At 41.1% G+C, this 22600-nt stretch overlaps 1 protein-coding gene across 24 annotated transcripts in view; it reads right to left on the reverse strand.

Moving 5' to 3' along the window:
• The window catches only part of MAGI1 (membrane associated guanylate kinase, WW and PDZ domain containing 1), a 353601-nt gene that overhangs the window by 84195 nt on the left and 246806 nt on the right, over positions 1 to 22600 (reverse strand). For all 24 annotated transcript variants that reach the window (XM_069865461.1, XM_069865453.1, XM_069865466.1 and 21 more), the window contains exon 3: positions 6882 to 7001. In XM_069865461.1, coding sequence (XP_069721562.1) covers positions 6882 to 7001 — 120 coding nt within the window. The remainder of the gene's footprint in view (positions 1 to 6881; positions 7002 to 22600) is intronic.

The following is a 22600-nucleotide window of genomic DNA, read 5'->3' on the forward strand; positions in this document are numbered from 1 at the left end:
AACTCAAAAGCCGCCGTGTAGCACAGAGGACTCTGCGTCCAGGAGAAGTGCATCTGATCTTCAAAGCTACCACTCTGTGTTAACAAGGACTCCATTAACATCTCGTGTTTTTAAAAAGCAGTTCGTAGGCTACTGTATTCATGTAAATGGGTATTTTGGGAAAGAGACTTGGAGATAAGCAGCCAAATTAAGCAAGGTCTTGACACAAAGACTTGGAATGTAATTATGAATGTAATTGTCTTATTTTCTGAGATGCAGCCCTTCTTCTCTGCACTGTAAAAGAAGCAAAACAATTGACCCTTAATTTTAGCAGAAGAGCCTCTGCTTATCTAATCCAGCAAGAGTGCTTGTGTTTGATTAGCACAGAATGAATTGATTCCTGGAGCCGAGCTCCTGCTACAGTGTTTTGTCTGTTCTCTTCCCAGACCACATTCTGCTACAGATTTCTACATTTAGATGACAGATCTGGCTGCTGTCTGTGGGATTCACCTAGCTGCGACTGCACATTGATTAGCAATTGCCCTGAGGAAATTCAGAGTATCCAGGCAACCGGGATGCGGCTGCAGATACAGCATCTGGAACGGAAGCAAAACACAGGCAGCAAAAGAGATCTCAGATAAATTAACCTGCAATATTTGCAAACCAAATTTGCTTAAAATAGAAGATTCTCTGGCAATTTTTGCAGTTATTAATGGTGTGGTTAACGGAAAGATCAGCCTGAATTTCTTGTCAAATTAGTCAAAATTTTGCAATATACACACACTTCAATTTATGTCTGAAATTTAACATAGACACCAATTAGGATCCTTACAGGCAATGACAGCACAGCAGAAAGTCACCTACAGATCAAATCAGTCTCATTTATTCGGATTTCTCCTGTGTTTAGATATCACTAGGTATTGCCACATGCTCTTGCTAACGCTTATGTACAGCTATGTCCAAGCACATTTTATGCATGGAAAAACTTATAACAAGCCCAAACAAAGCAAAGATGCTTAAAGTAACACATAATTAGTGTTGCATGGGGCATGAGATGGCTGTGGAAGCTCAGGGTGTTTCCGGAGCCCGGTTGTATTACAGCAATTGTTATATCCACATGCAAATACTTCAAAAAAAATTACCAGGGAACACAAATGAGCAAGTGCCTGTGTATAGCTTATACAAAGAACACAGAAGAAGCAGCTGGAACACACCCTGCCTAGAACAAGGCTGCAGGAAGCAAGAAAATGCTATGTTAAGCCACTGTAATATGTAACTCTTCTTCTAGCAAATACTTCAATATCTATATACATACTCCCACCAGGAGGATGTGTCCCATTAACACTTTGCATCTCCAGAAGGCGGTGGGTGTATGGACAGAGCTTGCGGTGTGGGGCCAGCTCTGCAGCTGCAGCAAAATGCCACGGCTTGCAGAGCAGAAGGACTGCCTGGCTGCAAAGGGAGCTGGGAACAGCAGTGAGGAGCAGGCAATGCCAGAGATAATCCTGAGCACATCCAGCACCAGGAAACAATGCCAAATGCGGCTGGATGAAATCTATCAATGGACTATGAACGACAGCCGTCAATACATCAGACTGTGGTTAGAAAATAAGTAATTCTTTAAAACAACCAGAAATCTAACTTAGGAAAAGAACAACCAACTCACCATATCCCTTTTTTTGCCAGAGGTATTTGGGGATAACCTCTTCCCTCAAGGTTTGTGTTTTAAGATACACCAAGAAACAGTGAAAAGCAGGACTGCTAATGAATAATTTCAGACAGAGCTCACATTGGAAAACTTCTTATCCAAAGTGCATGAGAGAAGCCAATCAGAAATTCCACAGGAAATTCAAAGCCACTCTAAAATCCTATCAGATATTTGAATATTTGCTTCTAGAGTTACTCAGCTCCTACTTCAGCTATTTGTAGAATGATGCATTGTTATCAAATAACCCTTCAGTTCAGCAGCATGCAGGCTGAACACTGATAGTCCTGCACATACGCAGGAACTTCTTTTTATTGGTGATTTAAAATATAATAACAATAAAAAAAAGAGGACAAAGTATAAAAGCCAAAGTTGGAACAGGAACTAATAAGTGGGTATTTGCCATGATACACTGTAATTATGATTTATTGAGTCAATCTGTAGTATGAAGACATAATAAGCGGATCTTATCTTATTAAGCGGAACATGTTATTCCACTGCATGGGCATCCCCAGCATCTGCCACCCTTACTTGCCCAATCTTCCTGTCATGTTCTGCAAGCCACAAGCACAGCGTTCATGCCTGTGGTGAGACCCACAGGCTGTGAAGCCACCAGAGGAGAAGCATAGGAAACTAAGACATTTTGCTACAGCAGCTGGGGGAGAGGGGCGGCTGCAGAGAAACCCAAGGAGAGCTAGAACATGAGATAAATTAGGCTATAGGCATCTTGATTTGAAGCATGCTGCTGAATACACCTCTCCAGCTGAAAATCTAACTGCACTATTAAGGTAATTTATTACACTCATTAAGTACAACAATCGGAGACCCTGTCTACAGTAGCTAGTTTTATACACTTTAAAAACGTTAGCAAGTCACCCCATTACATCTTAGTCATGAGACTAATGCAGATTACTTATTACATCTCTTGGCAATCACATAACGCTTGTCCTGAGAATGAAAGATGATGCCTTGACAATAATACTCTATAATGTAATAACCCTTCACATGTTATAAAGTGCAGCACTTTTTCTTTCAAGGATCACTAAGTGCTGGGCAGGCATTCATTAATACAGCCTTGCCAGACCCAGTCGACACAGCCATCTCCATTCCAAAGTCAGTCACCATGCTGATATTCCCATGCACCTCTGCACAGCTCCTATCTCCACCGTTACATTCAGCACAGCTCTCTGAAATACCACCACATCTGCTCTCTCCTTCCTATCTGCAACAGGAGATAACTGCAGGCACAGGGTATCTCCTGAAATATTAATGAGGAGAGAAGTGTTGTTTTAATATTCTCCAGGCTAGTAACCTGAAGTACAGCGCAGTTACCTGATTTGCCCAGGGCCACTCAGCAGCTGGGGAAGAAATGGGAATCAAATCCAGAAGCTGTGGTTCTGCTCAAAACAGTCTTCCCTTGGGGTCCCCACGAGAGCCCACAATTCAAATGCAGAAGTAATTGCTAAATAATTAGTAACCAACACAATTACTCCCATGCATCCATCAGTATTTTATGCCCTGAAGGATCAATCAATAAATGCCCGAGAATACAATTATCATGGTTTCCTAACCACCAGAAGGACTACTTGTGCATCTAAAAAGATTTTTCCTTCCTGATGAGTATTGTCAATGGGAATTATTAGCTGGCTCGAGCACGTTGCGTGCAGCTTCACCAGCATAAATGTGGTACAAAACGCACCAGTGCTGGTGCAGCATCACAGCTTAGGGCAGGTACTCTGGGATTTTAGCTCCAGCTCCCGGATTCACGTGATCAATGCGCAGCTTCTGTTGGGGGAGGGAAAAAAAGAGTTTCCAGCTTTATGGTGGAAAATCAGCATGATAAAACTGGAATTCAGGGATTAATGCTTGCAAATGCTCCCTCCCATCAAGACACACCTGATTTTTTGGAGTATTTTGGGTATGGAACACACCAAAGAGGTGATGGGGGACCAGAAAAGCAGCTGCACTGCCTGCTCTGCCTTCACCAGGATGTGATTCAAAAACTGCACAGAGGAACCTATTTGCAGGGCACCAGAAGAAACAGCCATGGCATTATGCAGCCCAGTAGGGAGGTGGTACTGGTTTTGTCCTATTCAGCTTGCAGTTTCTCTCTTTGCAATTAGAGAGCTTTCAAAATCCAGGTTTTTCTTTCAAAACCCAATACTCTCCTACTCTTTTATGGTTTCCAACTGTTCTCTTCTGCTTTTTCTTTATTCTTTCCAAATCAATAGTATTCATATTGGCATCAAAGTCCTCTATATCATCCTTCTTCTGATGGCTCCCTGTTTTCTAATCTTTGTCCCCAGAAGATTTCTTCAGTAACTGTTACTAAACAGGTGCTTGTGTTACATCTTCTCCCACAAGTTTTTTCTCAACAACAGAGCTGTATCTGTGTGGCTTCATGCCTACAAGAGGCAAACAACTGTCATCCAGCAAAACTAAAACTTACCTTGATTGTTCAGATCACAAATACCAAGCAAACATCCATCCACCCCCTGGCCTGCTGAAGCAGATGTTTAGAAATTAAATAACACAAGGGACCTTAGGACCTCAAACCACCATCCTGCTTGAGCCACCCGAGCTTGTGGCTTCCAGGCACACAAACACTTCCCCATTCATCACCACTACCCTCCATTTCATAGCATTTCCCTTCCCTCTTTTCTAAACTACCCAACTACATTGTAATAAAAAGCAACCCTATCTTTGCAGTTGTTTGATTCCTACTCAGTACAATAGGTAGCATTATTAATAATAAAAGCAATGAATTAAAGGTATTATTTTATTATAGGATATAATATTAGAGAAACAGAAGATTATTTCCTTTTGTAGGGCTCCATCTCTCTAGCTTAGATACGTTAGAATGAGCCACTGCTGGCAAGGTCAAAAATACAATCAACTTCATCATGGTGGTACATTTAAAAAAACCAAAATAACAAACAGGCAAAATGCAGCATAATATTATTATTAAAATAACCTAGGACTATAAAGCTGTGCAGTAACAAAGACATGGACATTATAAGTCTGTCTAACTTTGTGGTCTGGGCTTTCTGGCAAACTGTTTTGGGTTTTTTGTAGATAAAAATGCTGGTGACTGCAGCATTGAGTCTGAATCACACCATCTTCCAAGATCTAATCAAGATCAACACTGTCTTGATCAATACAGTTGTAAAATAAGATTTTAAAAAAAAATACAACAAAGCCATTAAAGAAATCTCAGAAGGCAGCAAAATCATTTCTTGAGGCTGCAAGTGAAAAATGAACTTTATTTATTTCACATTACAATCAAATAGTAATGTGTCTTGATGCATATATGCCCACATGCATCATCATTATTTGCTTTATTTTTATTGATTTTTCTTTCCATGGGCCAGCTCTGCAGAACCACGATGCACCAGCGTCACTGATGTCAGCAGGGAAAGAAGCTTCTCAGCACTTCTGATAAATTATTTCTTTAAACTTCAGACATTTCTATCACCCTCAGAAATGAAATACACATTAAGCTTATGAGAAATCATCCTCCTCTTCAGCAGCTCAAAAGAGCAACCTACAAAATCTACATAATTTTGGTGCTACTGCATGCAAACACATATGCAACAAAACAACCACATTAGAGCTATCCCGGATGGGAACAGCATTTCCTGAAAATTCATTCCCACCATATTCCAGGAGCCAGACCAGTTGCCTATTTTGTCTTTCCAAGTAGAAAGGTCACCAGAACAAACACGATCAGGCAGCATTGGCAAGGCAGTACAGCTGATCTATTTCAAGCACCACAACAAAGAAAACTAATTTAGTGTTATAATTAGAAACACAGAGAGGAAAAAGCTCATTTTGGAGAAGTGCTGCTCCTGGAACATTAGTGTTGTTGCTGATGGAGCTAATCAGCTCAGAGAAATGGAAGAGTGAAACCAAATTATACATTTAGCATCTTCGTGCAAACTGAGTTTGACACTGTGATTGTCTGCAGTTGGGAATAAGTGGAAGGTTTAAAGGTGACCTTACAGGGAATTTTTAAAGTAGTTGTCTAAACAGTGTTTCAGGATGTATTTTAGAGCTTGAAAACTTAAACCACACATCACAATCTTTTTTGTTCATCTTTGATGAATACTTTTCTAAAACTATCAGCTATTCGGATGTAGTTCCTATTAATAAATGTATTTCATGCTTCTTAGTAATGGCTGCAAGAATAAGGCTTTTGCCAGTTAGAACAAGACATATTTCACTGGAACAGTTGCCCAGGCTGCCCAGGGAGGTGGTTGAGTCACCTTCCCTGGAGGTGTTAAAGGGACAGGTGGATGAGGTGCTAAGGAGGATGGTTTAGTGTTTGATAGGAATGGTTGGACTCGATGATCTGGTGGGCCTTTTCCAACCTGGTGATTCTACAATGTTTAACTTCTTGCAAATGGACACATGGCATGAAAGACCTGAAATACACTGGAAGGAATTCAAACCTATAACATATTTCTTTTCCTTGCCTTCTCAAGACGTATATTAGAATCTTCTAAGGGTTTTCAATTTAAAGGAGATACGGACTGCAAGTTTAGTTACACAAATCCTATTGTGTACCTAAATATGGCCAATTTGCCTTGCATTTTCTTGAAAGTCAAAGCTATCTTTTTCCTGCTCTCACCCCAGTGACATTTCAATGCCATTTCAGTGCCCCCTGGCTGTCTCAGCCTGTTGTTTGTAAAGCTGTGCTTTAAAAAGGATGAACACAATGACCCAAGTTCCAAGTAATTATCCAAGAATAAAGAAGAAAATGAAAGGCCAAAAGCAGTGCATCATGTAGCTGGACAGTGAGACACAATTGGGTGATGAAGGATATGTACTTAGAGAAAAGGAAGGGAGAGGGAGACAGCAGGAGGGAGGGCAAAGTGAACAAGGAGCCCGGCTATGGCAGATGCAAAGAAAAGACACAGTTTCATTTGCTGCCACGCTGTCTTCCCTCAGAATCTGGCTACCAAATTTCATACTGGATTTTCCTGACCTTCTGATGTTAATATTTTGAGGTAGCTGTCTTGAAGGGAAGAGACAAAAGCACAGCAATATTGGGATTTCCTCTCTCAGGGTACACAGAGAAAAGGGAGGCAGAGCACTAGGATGAAAAGTGAGGTCCTAATTTGAGCTATTTAACTCGAGGAAAGCTGATGCAAGTCTGGTTATTTGAAGTACTTTTTCACTGTCCGTGGGTCCCTACCTTCATAAGTTCCTACTTCCAAAAGGGTTCCACTTCGCTCTAACTCCAGAAACTCCTCCACAGTCAGAAAGTTATAGTCCACACCAGGCACTTCTCCTTCTCTTGGAGGGCGTGTTGTGCCTGAAAGAAAAAAACAGCACGTTAACATAATTTTTTCTTTATGAAGAATTAAAAAGGGCAATAAAAAATGACCACAAAGTTCTAACAGTATCTAAAATACAATATGGTGAGCTACACAGAAAGCAGTGTCAAGAGTTCAGTTAGAGGTTAAAATCAAGACACAGATCACAGGCTGAGCTGGCAATACCTGTTGTTCTACCCAACAGCAATATTTTTGATAATCCCAGAAAGACACTGGCAAAAATATCTCTCATATCACATGCAGAAACACAGCTGGAAGAGTCTCGTATCTGTGAATGTGCCAGCAATTACCTTCCTGCCATTAGCACAGTCTCTCATACTTCCAACTTCACTAAAATCGCTATCCACGTTCTCAGATAAGGTAACTTCTTTCTAGCTTCAATTACTCCATCTCACTAAATATTTTTTGGCATCATAAATCACCTTTTCATCTTAATTTCTTATTATTGTGTTATCTCTATTCATGCTATTACTTTTATTCAGTATTGAAATGTACCATGAGACAGTAGTGATGCACTGTTCACACGAGCTTACTAAAGAGACAGTGAGAACTCCTCACAGAAGTTCACCTGTAAGCTCATTCCACATTCCACTCAAAAGAAATACTTTTGAGTAATAATTCATACTGAATCTCCAGTACTTCACAATTTAAGCAGTACCCATGCAGAACAGGGCTCTGATCACTGCTACTCTGCCAGCTCTGAAACTATTCTCCCTTCTGACTAATTTACAGCCCTTCGAAGTGTGATGTAAGATGAGTCATTTCATGCCTTTTTGATAAGACATCTTGGGCCACTGCATTTTATGTCACTGAGCACAGCTTAATTGATTAGGATCAATTTCTGTTCAACAGCCTTTATTTTCTGTAACTCCAGAGGCTACAGGAAGGCTGGGCTCCGTACATCCAAGATTAAATGTAAATGGTAAATTTGCAGATGGCACAGACAACTGAACTGTAGAAGAAAGGGCAGCATCAGAGAGTTGGAGGTACCTGAGTGTTGTGGCCGCAACCAATCTGGTGGCTTAGGAATAACTTTAGACGTGGAAAACATGCCTGATGTTTAATGAAGCACAATTTTTCACTTCTGCAGGACTCCTCTGGCCCCTGGGCAGTGCCCTCTCAGTGCATACAATTTCTTAAACCCTCTATAAAAGGACTGAAGAAAGCATAAAGAAGCTGAACTTCAGGAAACTAATTGGGATGATTCCAGCTTCCAGAGTTGAAGGAGCATAAATTTACCATGCCTGCATCTGTCAAATGTTTTCCTCAAGTACTAGGGAAGCGGAAATTCTGCTTATACCCTATTCATCTGAGAGAATGCTCAAGAGGTCAGTCTTGACAGTGACACCCTTGAAAGACTATCACTAGATTAATTTCCTTGATAGACATTCATTTTCTGTAACATCCTCCATTCCTTGTTTCAAAATAACCTCTCTTTCTTTTATTATTTACCATCAGCCTTCAGATAGTCTATAAATTCCTGTGCTTTTTCTATCATTCCTTCTCTTGGAGCTGTGTGAATGAGTGAAGGCTGGGGGAGGAAGAGCAAAAAAAAAGGAAGGAAATTATGATGGATATCTTCATCCTACTAGCAGAATTGCTCTTGCCTATTTGAAAGGATTCAATTTTGCGTGCTTTGTATTCTTGATTCTTCACAGTAAGACTACAACAACTTTTATTGAGCTGTTTGTAACTGAGGACAGATGTCTTTCAGAGACCTAGACCAAAGGAATCCTGGAACTGCTTCACATGCCCCTCTCTACCCAAATGCCTGAATTTCCACCTAAAGGCAGGCAACGAAACTGAGCAGGCAATGCTTATGCAGGTCCCTCCCTGGCACACAAGAGGCGTGCACACATCCAGCATCGGGGATGACGGGTCACAGCATCTGCTCCCTGAGCACCAACACTGCTGTAGATGTTCAGGCAGTGAAGACCCTCACAAGAGCACAGTGGCCAGGCTCCTGTATGCCAACTCCGTGAGAGGGAAGGAAGAAGAACAAAAAGCCTCAGCAGTAAGTCTATGTCCAGGGATGCACTGTAGCTGTGCCATGCCTGCAGCACAATGGAAGTGAGAATTAGACTCTGTAGTGCTCCTCATCCAGTGCATCAGTGAAACTTCACCCTGAGCCACGCAGCATGAGAGCCAAATGACAAAGATCGGGATGTACTTCTTCCCAGTAACTGACAACACACATTCATGAGACACAAAGATCAGGGAACTTCAGGATTCATTTTATTTTATCTTTTAAAGCTGCTTTCTTTTCTTTATCTAAATCTTCCCATAGCGAGTGTTTATTAATCTTTTTCTTTTTTTATTTCTGAATTTTCATAGCTGTGAAATCACAGTCAGCAGTTTACCGGTGCTGGCTGCCTATTTGATATGACAATTATATCTCTGCCATAATTCCTCTGAGCCATTTTAATGGATCTATTTGTTTTATCTCAGTGTTCTTAATTTCCTGAATATGTTCAAGTCGAAAAATCGCAGATGTGCTTGCTATCAGTGAGATTGCCTGCAACACATGCTGAATGCATCAGAAACATCAAGCTGCTGCATAAAAGAAAAACATTGCATCACAGAGATAACATTTGTCACCTTGCATTGGTCCTCAGCAACAGAGGGAAAATAAAAACTACACTGGTTAGGATATCTTATCTGGGTGAAGGCAAAAAACCCAACAACTTTCCATGTTGTTGTCTGGAGCAAAGATTGCTTGCAGATGTTCAGGCTGTTATCCCGCTTCACATCTGAGCAAGTGTTACTGAATGCAATTCAGAAAGGCAGGGGGAAGGGAAAACCCGCCTTCATTTTTCTTGTAGCAGAATGACAGGCTGCCGGCTGGACACACGCCTGGCAGATGGCATTTCAAAGAGTTTTCATGAACCATCTGGGATGTGTACAATGATTACAAACCACGCTTACAACAAAGCCAGAAGGGCTGCTACACAAGGGGGAAGGGGGGGAGGAAGCAAGCAGGAAGAAAGGGGGGAAAGAAAACAAAACCAAGAGGTGCATAAGTAAACTCAATGACTTTTCTCAGGCACAGGATGCTAAGAATAGTCAACACCTTCCACTTCGTGCCCTTCCACAACCCAAAACAACTGCTTGACCACTGTGCAGCATGTATGAGCACAGCCCAACACCATCACAGGCTGCAAGCTACCATTGGAGCTTTTGGCTGGTAAATTCCAAATCGTAATCAAGTCTCCCATCATTAAAGTGACTTAATTATGTGCAAAACTTAGTGGGTGGGTGTCCTCCTTCCTCCTTTAAATTGCATTTCAGTATCCTTACCACAGGATGGTCATCACTGAAGGAGAGGGCTATGGACATGACTGTGCTGTACACTTTATCAGAGCTAACAGCAGATCAGATCGCTACTAATGGCAGAAGTAATTGAGCACGAGTGCTAAAGACAGCCCAAACAGGAGTTAAGATGCACCACTAGAAAAGGCAAGTCAATCGTATTTAAATGCATTAACCTGCCTGCCATGTTTGCACTGAAATATTAAGTGGCATCAAATCTTATTGCTATTAAATCTTATTGCTCTTAGATAACAATTCAGCTAATTAATTTGAGCTACATCCCACTGTGTGACTAGCTCAGAATTGTTAATGCTACAATAAGAAAGAACTAGAGGAGAAACTCAGTGGTTACCGACTCCGTCTGCACATTTAATGGTTCATAAACTTGTGGTCTTATTTGGCTTGAATGTTCCACAACATATATAACTAGTTAGAGACACATTCACCAGAGTATTGCTCATATCTCCTGAAACCACAGCAGATTTAAGCAAACAGATAAATAAAGGTAATTCTACTGGTTAGAATTGCAGGTTTTGCCTTCCCTTTTGGTCCGTGGAGATAAAACTATATATAACCAAGCGCTACGTGAAACATCTACCCAGTTGTTGGTTTCGTTGTCCCACACAAGCTAGGTGCATCCTAGTTTATTCATACAACATTCATGCTTGGACCACAGAAGATGGATCTTATCATAGGCTGGAGACCTCACCTGAAACATTGCTTATAGACACAAGTGAGTTTGCCCACACAGAGTCCAGTGCTGTACTTAAGCTAACTGAATTAAAGCTTGTCATCCATGCCTAGAATAACTGGACTGTGGCTTATAAGTACTGATGACTATCAACTATTATTCTGAATAATTTAAGTGCCCTTTTGAAAGATAAATAGCTGCTGCTGTTATGTTGCCTATCAACCACGCTGAGAATTACCCAACATGAGCCTCAATTATACTGTGGCCAGATTGTTAATATGTGATTCAGAGCCTTTTTAGCTCCTTATCAATCTACCAGGGCCTCATGTTAAGCTGTTAATAGCCACTGATGCCCTGCCGCTAAATTAATCAGAATCTTACTTGTTGTAATCTAAAAGTAAGAATTCAAAGGGACCATAGTCACTTCAATTACTTTCTTGTTAAAACAAAAACAGTTGTTGAGTGATAATTCTGTTACCATGTAGCAAAACAGTCCCATGCAAGTCATTCCAAAGTTGACTTCTCAAGTGCATAACACCTAGACCTCCCATTTGCAAAGCAATGATTTCTGCAAACTCCTTATCAAAGTCCACTAGCTGGCAGTGATATCTTGGTTAGCCACCAAAATACAGGTGATCACAAGTCATTTGCTCCCCTTTTCCACTGACCAGCTTCTCTTAGAATGACAGGGGTTGTTTAGCCTTGAGAAGAGAAGGCTGAGGGGAGACCTCATTGCTCTCTATGACTACCTGAAAGGAGGTTGTAGAGAGGAGGGTGCTGGCCGCTTCTCCCAAGTGACAGGGGACAGGACAAGAGGGAATGGCCTCAAGCTCCCCCAGGGGAGGTTCAGGCTGGACATTAGGAAAAAATTTTTCCCGGAAAGGGTCATTGGGCACTGGAACAGGCTGCCCAGGGAGGTGGTTGAGTCACCTTCCCTGGAGGTGTTTAAGGCACGGGTGGACGAGGTGCTAAGGGGCATGGTTTAGTGTTTGATAGGAATGGTTGGACTTGATGATCCGATGGTTCTCTTCTAACCTGGTTATTCTATGATTCTATGATTTTGTGGGAGCTGTGTGCTCAGAGTAATGCAATAGTTCCTACAACCGTATTTTATACAAACTTAAGTTACTGTTGGTTATCACAGGTGAGTAGAACTGTAGTAAATAAGGTTTTAACGCAAAGTGTGCAACTGACTCACAAAGCTGCAATGCCAAACAATGTTGCAGAGCCTTCTGCTTGCAGGTAGGTTCGGAGGATGGACGTTCTTCTTGCCGCTGCTCTGGAAGATTAATATTTTTGTTCATTCAGCAAGAAGAAACTGCTCTCATCACCCATGCTGAAAAAAATCTTCAGCTGCCAGGGAAGAAATATATTAGGAAAACAGCCCCTCTTCCCTCTGCACAGTGATTAGAGGTCACCTTCTTCCTTCATGTCATAGGATACTTTGGAGCGCCTGCTTTGGCTCTCCTGCATCTGTCACCTATCGTGCCAGATAACAGGAAGGCAAGACAATCTCCACAGATCTGCTAAGGGCAAGTAGAAAGGGAAAAAGACGGACTACCTGACCTGTCTCCACAAGAGGCAACCTGATAAATTCTGCCTTAAGCTGGGCTGCTAATCCGCAACCCAGTATCAGAGTGTTAATCTACTTTAACCCAAAATGAAGCAACCTATCTATAAGAAAACATTGTACACAGAACTATTTTGTCTTATTGACTTCTGAGGTTAGCCTAACTAAGACTACTGACTGTTTTTTGGGTTTTTTTTGGTTTTGTTTTTTTGTTTTACAGTAGTGGAAGCACTTGTATTTGGACAAGTTGGGCTATCCATTACAGACGCGTGTGTCCCCACTTACCAATTGTAAGGGGTAATTTATAGTCATAAGTATGTGAAAACATGCAAGTTTCAGAGTTCTTGATTGTTACAAACCAAACATGCTCAACTTATAATTTTCTCCTGAAACTCAAAACTCAGCAAGCTCATTCTGGGATTTTCAATGTTGTCTATCCCCTCTTAGCCAGTGACTTGATACCTATAAACCACAAGAATGCAATAAGCATTCAAAAGCGTCTCAATGGCAGGGTAGAAATTCAGTCTAAAGGAGAGTGTAGTCTGTTGCTAGAAATTAATTCACAGTTCTGTTAATGATGCATGCACACGCAGGAATAGATGCTGTGATTGACTCTTCCTGGGCACACAGATAACTGCAGTACTAAAAGCAAATTTCTGTCACTGTGGTCAGCAGGAATGGCTGATTACACCCAGAAAACAGCTGACCAAGACCAACGTGTCTTTCTACAGATCCATTCCGGAGAGAGATGCATTTCATGGCTGTGATCTCAAGTAATATTTCTTCTACAGGGGAAGATGGAAGGGATTTGTACAAAGAGCTCAGTATCTCCGACTCCCACCTGCTTCCCTGACACTAAGCGGCCAATGCTGGATCCCACAGCAGCAGCTTGTGAGGATCCCCTCTCGTGCAAAGGACTGAGTCAGCCACTCGCATAAGCAATGACTGGTCGACCCCCTGTGCATGGAAAAGCCGCTCTCCCTCTTCCTGAGCCGCCGTGTCCAGTTGCAACCCTCTGGCCTTTTCTGCTAAAGAAGTATAGACTGCCTGAAGCCTTCTTGGAGAATTGATTCAGCCAAGCCGCACAGCAACAGCTCAGAGTTTCTATACCCTCCAGGCAGCAAGTTATTTTCGTCCCTTTTAAATCTATTTTTGGTATTTCCGTGGCCTTCACTGCCACCAAATAAGAACATTGGTAATCTTCAACACATTTATCCTTAGAGCGCTTTGAGAAAGTGGGTTCATTCCTGTTTTATAGCACAAGATCAGCCAGACCCAGGCTCTCAAAGGACTTCAGGAGCCTAATTCTAGAGAAATCAATGGGATTTAGGGAACCCTACAGATCAGGATCTAACAGATTAAAAGGGACGAAAATAACTTGCTGCGGCATAGGGCTTTGCAAGCTCATTTTTATGTGTTGTGAAAAACCATGCCAAGACTGCACAAAGCCAATTCAGTATGAGGAGGCTCACTCTGGACTGTAGTATTAATTATAAAAGAACCTGACAATCACATGATGACTAGAAGAAACAAAGGTACAAAACCTGCAACACTCTCCAGGAAAGTCTGTTAAAGGATCTAAGCCAAATATTCAAATACAGCAGCCCTCTGACCTGGAAAAGCAGTACTGATGCTACTACTGCAGTGGGGCAGTTGCTAGTGCAATTACAACCTCTTCTTGTGTCCTTCAGAATTACTCAACATGAGCCTCAATAATACGATGGCCAGATTGTTAATATGTGATTTCCTTTTTAGGAAAGATTTTTTTTTTCCTAAGGAAAAAAAAATAGTATTCTAGCATAAAATAAAACATAAATAATAAATCTTCTTGGGTTTTAAACTGTAGCAGCTCACCTTCTGGATGTCTCTTTTTGAGTGATCGCTTTGCTGTCACCTCACTAGAAACCTGCAGTTGAATCCCTCTCATTTCCCACGAGGTGGGACACCCACCAGGAAGATTAAACTTCATGAACTAATGAGTTTGCCATTAATCCTGTGTTCATGGGGTCCAACAGCATGACATCCACTGATTTAAATTGTGAACTACTGATGAAAAAGCAAACTATGTACCTCCTCGGCACAATGACCTTAGCAGTAACTACACATAATTTTATTCTTTCTAATATATGGGTTAGTTTAATAAAGTGTAATTTTATGAATCAATAAAGCTGTAGCAATAAGATTGCACTATAATGTTCTGCTTTTAAATATTGGCACAGAAATGAACGAAAATTGCCATTTGTGTAAGTATGTGACTTATGGGAAGTTAAATTAGCTGAAAATAAATTAACAGGGTGATTATATACTTGCATTTATGCACTGTTTCTCTTCTCTACACATTTTAGAAGTCTAGATAATGCTTCAACCATGACGCGCACACCTTTATTTCAAAAGTACAACCTCTCTTCTATATAAAAATTGTTGTATTTCCTTTCAGTATAATTTTATCTATCTGGGGAAAGGTTACAACTGGAGTTGGTAAAATAAACACACACACTGGATAACTACAGAGCCTCCTTGTTAGCTGGTTATTTTTAATCCTGTAGAAGAAGCGCATCAGACTCCATCAACCCAAACCTAACCTGATCCCTGTAGCACTGCTCAGGGTTGCCCACATCAGCCATCTCAAGCCTTGTCACACTGGGGCACAGCAGCACTCTACATTGCATGCCCAAAACAGCTGTGGAAAAGCAAAACATGGATTAAGGTGACTATTCCATATGAATGTGCACATCCATATTAGGCCAAAGGTGGAGGATGGGACAGGAGTGCTTAAAATCTACTTCGAAATAAACCACAGGAGACTTGGGAGTTAGGGTCCAAACAGCACTTCTAAAATACTTCATTGTCTTATTTATACATCCACGTTATAGGTAGTAGTTTATCTGAAGGTACAGCCCATCTTGCTTTATATCTGGTTTTTTTTTTCCTGGCTACTTGGAAACCTATCTAATTTCTACAAATTTCCAAAGAGAAGGTGTAATCCAGTCTGCAGGTTTCAAAGGTCAAGGGCTAGCATTAAAACCAAGCTGTGAACTCGTCACTAGAGGCACTCAGCTGCTGAGAAACAAAACATCCATCAGCTCCCTGTCAGCTTGGCTGAGGGGCTGACCTTAAGACAGTGTAGTATTGAAAATTGTTTTTAATTCACTATTGGATCTTCATGTGGCTTGGTGCAAGTTTTAAGTAGGTCATATTTGAGTAGAACAATAAAATGGGTAAAAAAACTCTCAGACCTTTTCCTTAGTGACTGAAGAGTGGGAGGAGAGTGCATTGGGAAAGATGAGGGGCTAAGACAGCAGTCAGGACTGGGTGTACTGTAAAGTCTTCCAAGATGAATTGCCAAGTCACAAAGCAAAAAGAGACACAAACGTGTGCAAGTCAGATGAAATGAGTTCACTGGCTTTCCAGGAAAACTTAAGGGTTTGTAAACATTGCAGAGTCCTTTTCCCCAGTTTGGTGGAAGAGATGCAGTGGAGTCTTGAAGCAGAAATATGAACAAGAATACAACAGACGGATTTATCTTGGGTTTTTTAAAAAGAAATGAAAACTTATTTGGGCAATATATGTGACTGTTGTAACCACAGGAAGAATAAAAAAACCCACATGAGAAACTACTGATAGGCATATAGAAGTACCTCTGTCTCTCACTGAGATTAGCAGTAGATCTTCCCAGGAGCTAGACTGCCTGTTTGTTCCTCACAACACTACTACACAAGCTGCCACCACCACTGGAATAAAAAACTTATCTCTCTTCTTTAGGACTTGGATTTCAAAAGTTCTTTAACCCCCCAAAACAACGTATTTTATTTCCCATTCTCCTTCAAGTCTTCAGATGTGTCCTATGAACAGATATTGTAATTAAGCTCATAAAAATGGATCATCCTGCACAGACTGAACACCTGCAGTATTTCAATTCAGTTTTTATTGAAAATAAATGTTTGCTTTTGACATCTGCATACATATGTGCACATATATCCATGAAAAGATATTCCGCACTTTAAAGCCATATTAATAAATAAGAGATTATTTTATGTCCAACAGCTCAGCTGCTTCAACAAAGATTACTTGCCTCTCTTGCTGTTTGTCTTCCAATGCTGTTTGTGCTGCCGAGATAAGTACCACACAATGTGGGTCATCCCTGGCTGGGTGCGATATAAAACTCTTTCTATTGACTTTAATTGCTCTTCTAGCAGACCTTTAATTTGCAGTTAAAAGTCTTAATAAAATACCTCACCTAACAGCATGTGCCTAAAACTAGATCAGCTCATTAGTCTAATCTCTGTAAAATTCCACCATAGAAGCAAAGAGTCATGAAAAACAAACACATTTTTCTCCAAGGTATTGCCTGAAGTTTGTTTCAGTGACCACAACTAGTCTACTGAAGAGAGAAGTCAGAGAGAGGTTTTCCCCGTTTTTTAAAAACAAACAAACAAAAAACTAGAACACCATTTTATCACACTTCCACAGGACTTCAATATAGTTATTTAAACTAGTCTTTTCCCCTGAACAATGTACTAGAGATTACTGTCTCCATGGTATACTTTCTCCCCTAACCCAGAGCCGCAAAATGCGATAAACCTAATGGACTTTCAACTGTGATAACCTCATCTCAGTCTTAGAAAGCCACAAGTCTCCTGAGACTCTTCAATTTTCGGCTCTGCCCTCTTACCAACCCTTAGTTCAGATGGGTCTTGTTCCCTAACAAACCCTCCTTGACCTTTGCTTAGCAGTCTTCCAGCTTCATTTTCAATAGTGACTAATAAATGCAAATGTATCAGCTACAGCAAGAAGTATGCAGATTATTGAAACACACAGTTATGTAGCCATATGGATGCATTTACTGTAAAACTCAAGGGAAGGGGACTAGAACAGGCAGCAAATCTACCCAGCAACATGCACATTTAGGCCCTATTCCCTACAGACATCATTCCTTAATTTTACCTGTTCTCAACTGTTACCAATTTCTCTATTTGTTTCAGTAGCTCTGTATGCACAGCATGCTTTCGTTCTTCAGGACTGCTAATGGTTGCTGGTTGGACAGCTGGTTGGAAACATTCTCCTGGTTCTGTAATGCTGTGATTAGGCAACCACTCAAGATGACGAAAAAATACCAAACATTATGAAACTGATTGGAGTTTGAGTTTCAGATTCATCCCCATTGATAATTGGAAGTGTTAAAATATAAAAGAAAACAAATACGTTCATTTTAATTTTTTCCTATCTCACTGAAATAAAAACTATTACACATTTTATTATCTACAGGTCCCTTGCTATAAATTCCACACTCCCAGCTCTAACACAGAAAGAGTTTATTAATCCTTATATTTTGTAAGTGCGAAAAAATACTAAGGAAAATACAAGTTACAACACATTTTCCTCACTTTTAATTAAAACATTCACTGGTACAGTAAAAGCCTGCTGGTTAGATAGTGCGTAACTCTGCAGTCCAAAGTTAACTGTCATGCTATTGGCAGTGTACACAGGCTTCTTCATTTATTTTATTGCTTTTTTCAGATCTGCACAAATAATAAAAACCTTGCCTCCAAATGCTGTAATCACCAACGACTATCACAGGATATATACTCACAAGGTGTTCTACTCTGCCTTCCTGCACCCAACCCGCCTCCCTATAAAATACTCCAGTGATAAAACTGGGGACAATGACAAAGTGTTTGGCTTAAATGGTCTTTGCTTCATTTCACCTGATGACTTCAGGTTATACTGTCTCTCTGTTAAATATCCCTGTGTAGGTGTTTATAGCTCTACATTCACAAAAAACCAATTATTCTATCACATTACACACTCCAGCATTTTATTAGCATCCTGCAATCCATTTTCTACAAGTGCCATGATTTCAAATGCCATTTTCAACTCATTTGCTGGTTTACCAACGCCCTTCTGGTACTGACCAGCCAACAGACAACATGAGAAGCCATGCGGAGCCATAGTACGTGCAGCTCCCGCTTTCACTACAGTGAGTAATTCCAGAGCATCTCCAAGTCCCCACCGTTACTGGTTTGAATCCAACATAAATAAACAGCACACAAAAATTATCCTCATTCAACTGTCTGGCAACCTAAACAAAATAAGCTGTTCCTTTTTTTGCCTCCAATTCCTGACAAATAAAAACACCACCAGGTTTTCACTTGTACCTGTGTCGGCATCACATCAAGGATAAGTAAGCAATCCTCAAACCCACAATTACCTCCTCGGCTTAGATACGGTTGGTGGAGGACGTTCTGATTTGGGATGCTGAGAAGATAGTTTCCCCAGAAATCTGCTTTCTTGTGCCACTAGAGCAGTAAATGCCTGGAAAATGAATGCCTGAAAACACACAATCAGATCTAGGCTTCAGAAAAAGACTGAGATGAGAGTCTCTCAAAAATATCTATGTGTTTTTGCACTCAGAGGACAGTCGAGTGATTATCAGAGAGACATAGTTTTTTTCTTCAGGGAAAGATGTCATATAGGAGATAAGACCTTACTAAACAAAAAAAAAATATCGTTTGGATTTCAACTCCAGCAATTATTTTGAAAGTGTGAGGCATTTATCCTTTGACAACGGTGTCCAGTCCTTCAGATAATTGACACAGGTGACACCCCTTTGCCAGACATGCTGGTACAGAATGGGGAATGGCACTCCCTTCAGAACACCTCCTTGGTTCAAAGCACACAGGTATCCCAATTGCTTCCAGACCCATTTCTATGCTTCATACGAAGCATGTGCTCAAGTTTCTGCATGACAGCAGCTTAAGAGGCAATAAATGCTTTGTGGATCAAAAAAAAAAAAAATAAAAACTATGTTTTGTTCTTAGCTGGGGTTCTGACTCGGGACACTGCTGATTCAAGGTGATATGAAGTCCCTGCTGCCCATCAGACTGGAAAAGGCAAGGAGCCTGGCAGGAACCAGTGGTTCCACGTCCCAGATTTCACCTAAGGCCCTTGCTGACATGCTGGGCTGTGAAGAGTAACACACTTTCTCTTCACGCCTGCTCTCACAAAGGTGACAACCAGTGGCAGAGCAGCATGGCAATCAGAAAGGCTAGTGACATCTTACCCGATTTCAAGTAAATCCATGAGACACTGTGAATCAGAGCCTTGATTATCAGACTAGGAGTCTAAATTACCAGTACAATGACATACAGTGTAAATTGAGATTAAGTCATAAATGAAATATAGCAATAAAGCTCAAACATTTAAGAGCATGGTGATGTATTATTTTGTGAACACTGGAACCACGCTTTTAAAGAAGCGGTTCTCTTGCCCCACTGAGGAAGCGTTGCAGAAAGGCAGAAGAGATATCATAGAGAAATCCCTGCGACCTCTGCAACTGCAGGACGAGGGTGGCCAAAGCCCAGTGGATGTGATGCAATATAATCACAGGTATTTTAAATATTTAAAACAAAATGAACAGCCAAACCCTCCATCATCTATCAAAAAAACTGAGCAGATCCTGTTTGTCGTTATATTCAAATGTCTTCAGCAGGGTGGGAAGATGAACCTGCACCCAACTTTGAGATGGGTTAGGGAGGCACGAAGCAGCCAAGCTGGCAGCCCAAGCTCAGAGTCAATTAGGAAGCAAAAGAGCAGAAGGTCACTTGCGTCCCATGATTCTGGTTAGCAGACAACGTTTTGGGGCTAATAGCATTACATGCTCTGTGATGCTGATCTGCTGAGATAAACGTGACAGCCCTTAGTGATGCCTTCATCAGAGGGAACTGCTGACTCAATATTTAGGCGTAGCTGCAAGAGCTGTTTATGTGCATACATTGAAAAACAACAGATGAGTTCTGGAGCAAAACACATGGGTAAAATTCTCTCTCAAGGCAATACAAAAGAGCCAAAGAAGCTAAAGCACTTTCCCACAATGGCTGTGTATTAATGGCTGAGATTAACAGCTGGAAAGAGCTAATAAAACACTGCTACAAGGAAAGACACATCCTTTCAAGGAACTGCCACTCACGCCTTTCAGGTCACTTCATACCTCAACAGAAAATTTGAAGACCGAAACATTGGCTATACTATTTTTCCTACCACTAATGCCATTTGTTTAAGTTATGATTTACACTTTCTAGATGAATGAATCACATTATTTTATTATTTTTCCCTTGGACTGTTAAGCCAAATTAGGCTACTTCCAGAGTTGAAGGGGAAAACGCTATTATTAATGCTTCCAAACATCCATTGGCTAGAAAAATATGGTGAGGGGAAGGCACTGCCTGGAGTTGTGAGAAGATATTGCATTTGGTCTATTACACAAATACCATCCTCTCCTCTTATTGTTGTAGCTTTCTTTCACCTACAAGAACTTTACTTGAGATAGGTCAAATCTGTAAACAAGTGTATTTGAATCACAGCTCTGAGACATTCTTCAAAACACACGGAAAGTCACTAATGCTTGCGTTTCGCTGGAGCCAACTCTTCCAGGTTAGAATTGGAGGACCTGCAATTTGGAGAGATTCATCTCTCTTCCAACTCTATTGGTTCTTCCCAATCCTCCATAAGGCCACACACCCATTATTCACAGAGCTGAAGCTGATTTCCCGGATCATTTTACTCAATGGGAATCTCATATATTATTGAAAGTAACAGAAACTTGACCTTCCCTGGAGACTTTTACAGAAGTTCAGTCTGAAGGTGAATTTGTCCAGCCTGCATAATGCAAGTCAATTCCTCCGAGGGTAAAGCAGCATTCAAAGTGAACAAGGCTGGCAAAATTGAACTTTTTGTGCATAATTAATGCAACCATCGATCAGGGGAGCTCAGATTCAGAATTTTTCTGCAAGATAAATGCACAAGGGTGAACTTAGACTTTTTAAAAGTCTAACTTCAAAAAAGTTTCTTTGATTAATGTGAGTCTTTTGCTACTGCCAACCTAAGCGGCTATTTTCCATGGCGCACGCATCAGCGTCATTCTACAGAAACCGTTCACAGCAAACAGTGCTGATTGCAACTCTTGTATGTAACAGATCTAGATACAGCGTCTCTCAAGGACAATAAGTGATCTCCTGGTCTATTCTCCACTTGGTGTACGTAAGCAATTCCCATTAGCACCAGTGGGAATTACGCATGTGGCTTTGAGAAGACACCAATGAAAGCTCAAGTGCTTCTTTTGAGGGCTGTCACAGGCATATCAGTAGCATCAGCAGTCCAACCATCCAGCATAACTTTAAAAAACAGCTCATTCTTTCAGGGCAACACCTTCCCCCATCTCCACCATGAAAAAGGCAAATTTTAAACTATTTAGGTGGTCCACCAAGGGTACCTACTGGTGGTGTTCAGGTACTGTCAGTGGAGAATCCCCACTGGCAGCTACAATTGGCCCTAGTGGCCAGTCTCTGAAACCATTAAAGACAGTAAACCCACTCCCCATATCACTGCTTTCAGGGATGACACCTAGGCAAGTCACTCTTGCCTTGAGGTACAGGAATTGACTAAATGACCTCTTTCAAGGTCTTCTCTTAAGTCTGCAAATCACAGAGGTGGCAACACTGTAATCATGTAGCAGAAATTTTAGGAGAGCAGAGTTGTTCCAAATTATGTCACAGTTGTAGTAAAGGGTGCTGGTAGAATAGGATTTTTTTTTTTTTAATAGGTAACCAAGCCAACTCATTCATTTGTTTAGAAGGTGTCTCTTTTAAATGAGTTTTTACAAAGCGCACGTCTACAATGCAGTCACTCGAGGATAGAGCTCAGCAGCCAAGTATTTTTATAGATTTATTAGGGCAGGTGCTGCAGCTTGCCAAGGGCAAGAGATTGTGCAACTGGATTATGAGCAACACTCAACTTCAAATCCAGTCAAGGACCTTTACACACCTGTGATCAACACTTAACTATGTAGACAGAGCCACACACTCACGTCCACATGCAGGCTTACATAAATTCACAAAGCAGATTAAAGGTTTAAAAGTTGGTGAGATGCTGACTTTCCACACAGACAAGCAGGATGCTCGGCCAGTTCCCACCCCCTTCTCACCTTTAAGCGCCCTTTGCCCTCCAGGTCC

This window comes from Phaenicophaeus curvirostris, chromosome 11 (assembly GCF_032191515.1).
Source record: "Phaenicophaeus curvirostris isolate KB17595 chromosome 11, BPBGC_Pcur_1.0, whole genome shotgun sequence".
Classification (NCBI taxonomy): domain Eukaryota; kingdom Metazoa; phylum Chordata; class Aves; order Cuculiformes; family Cuculidae; genus Phaenicophaeus; species Phaenicophaeus curvirostris.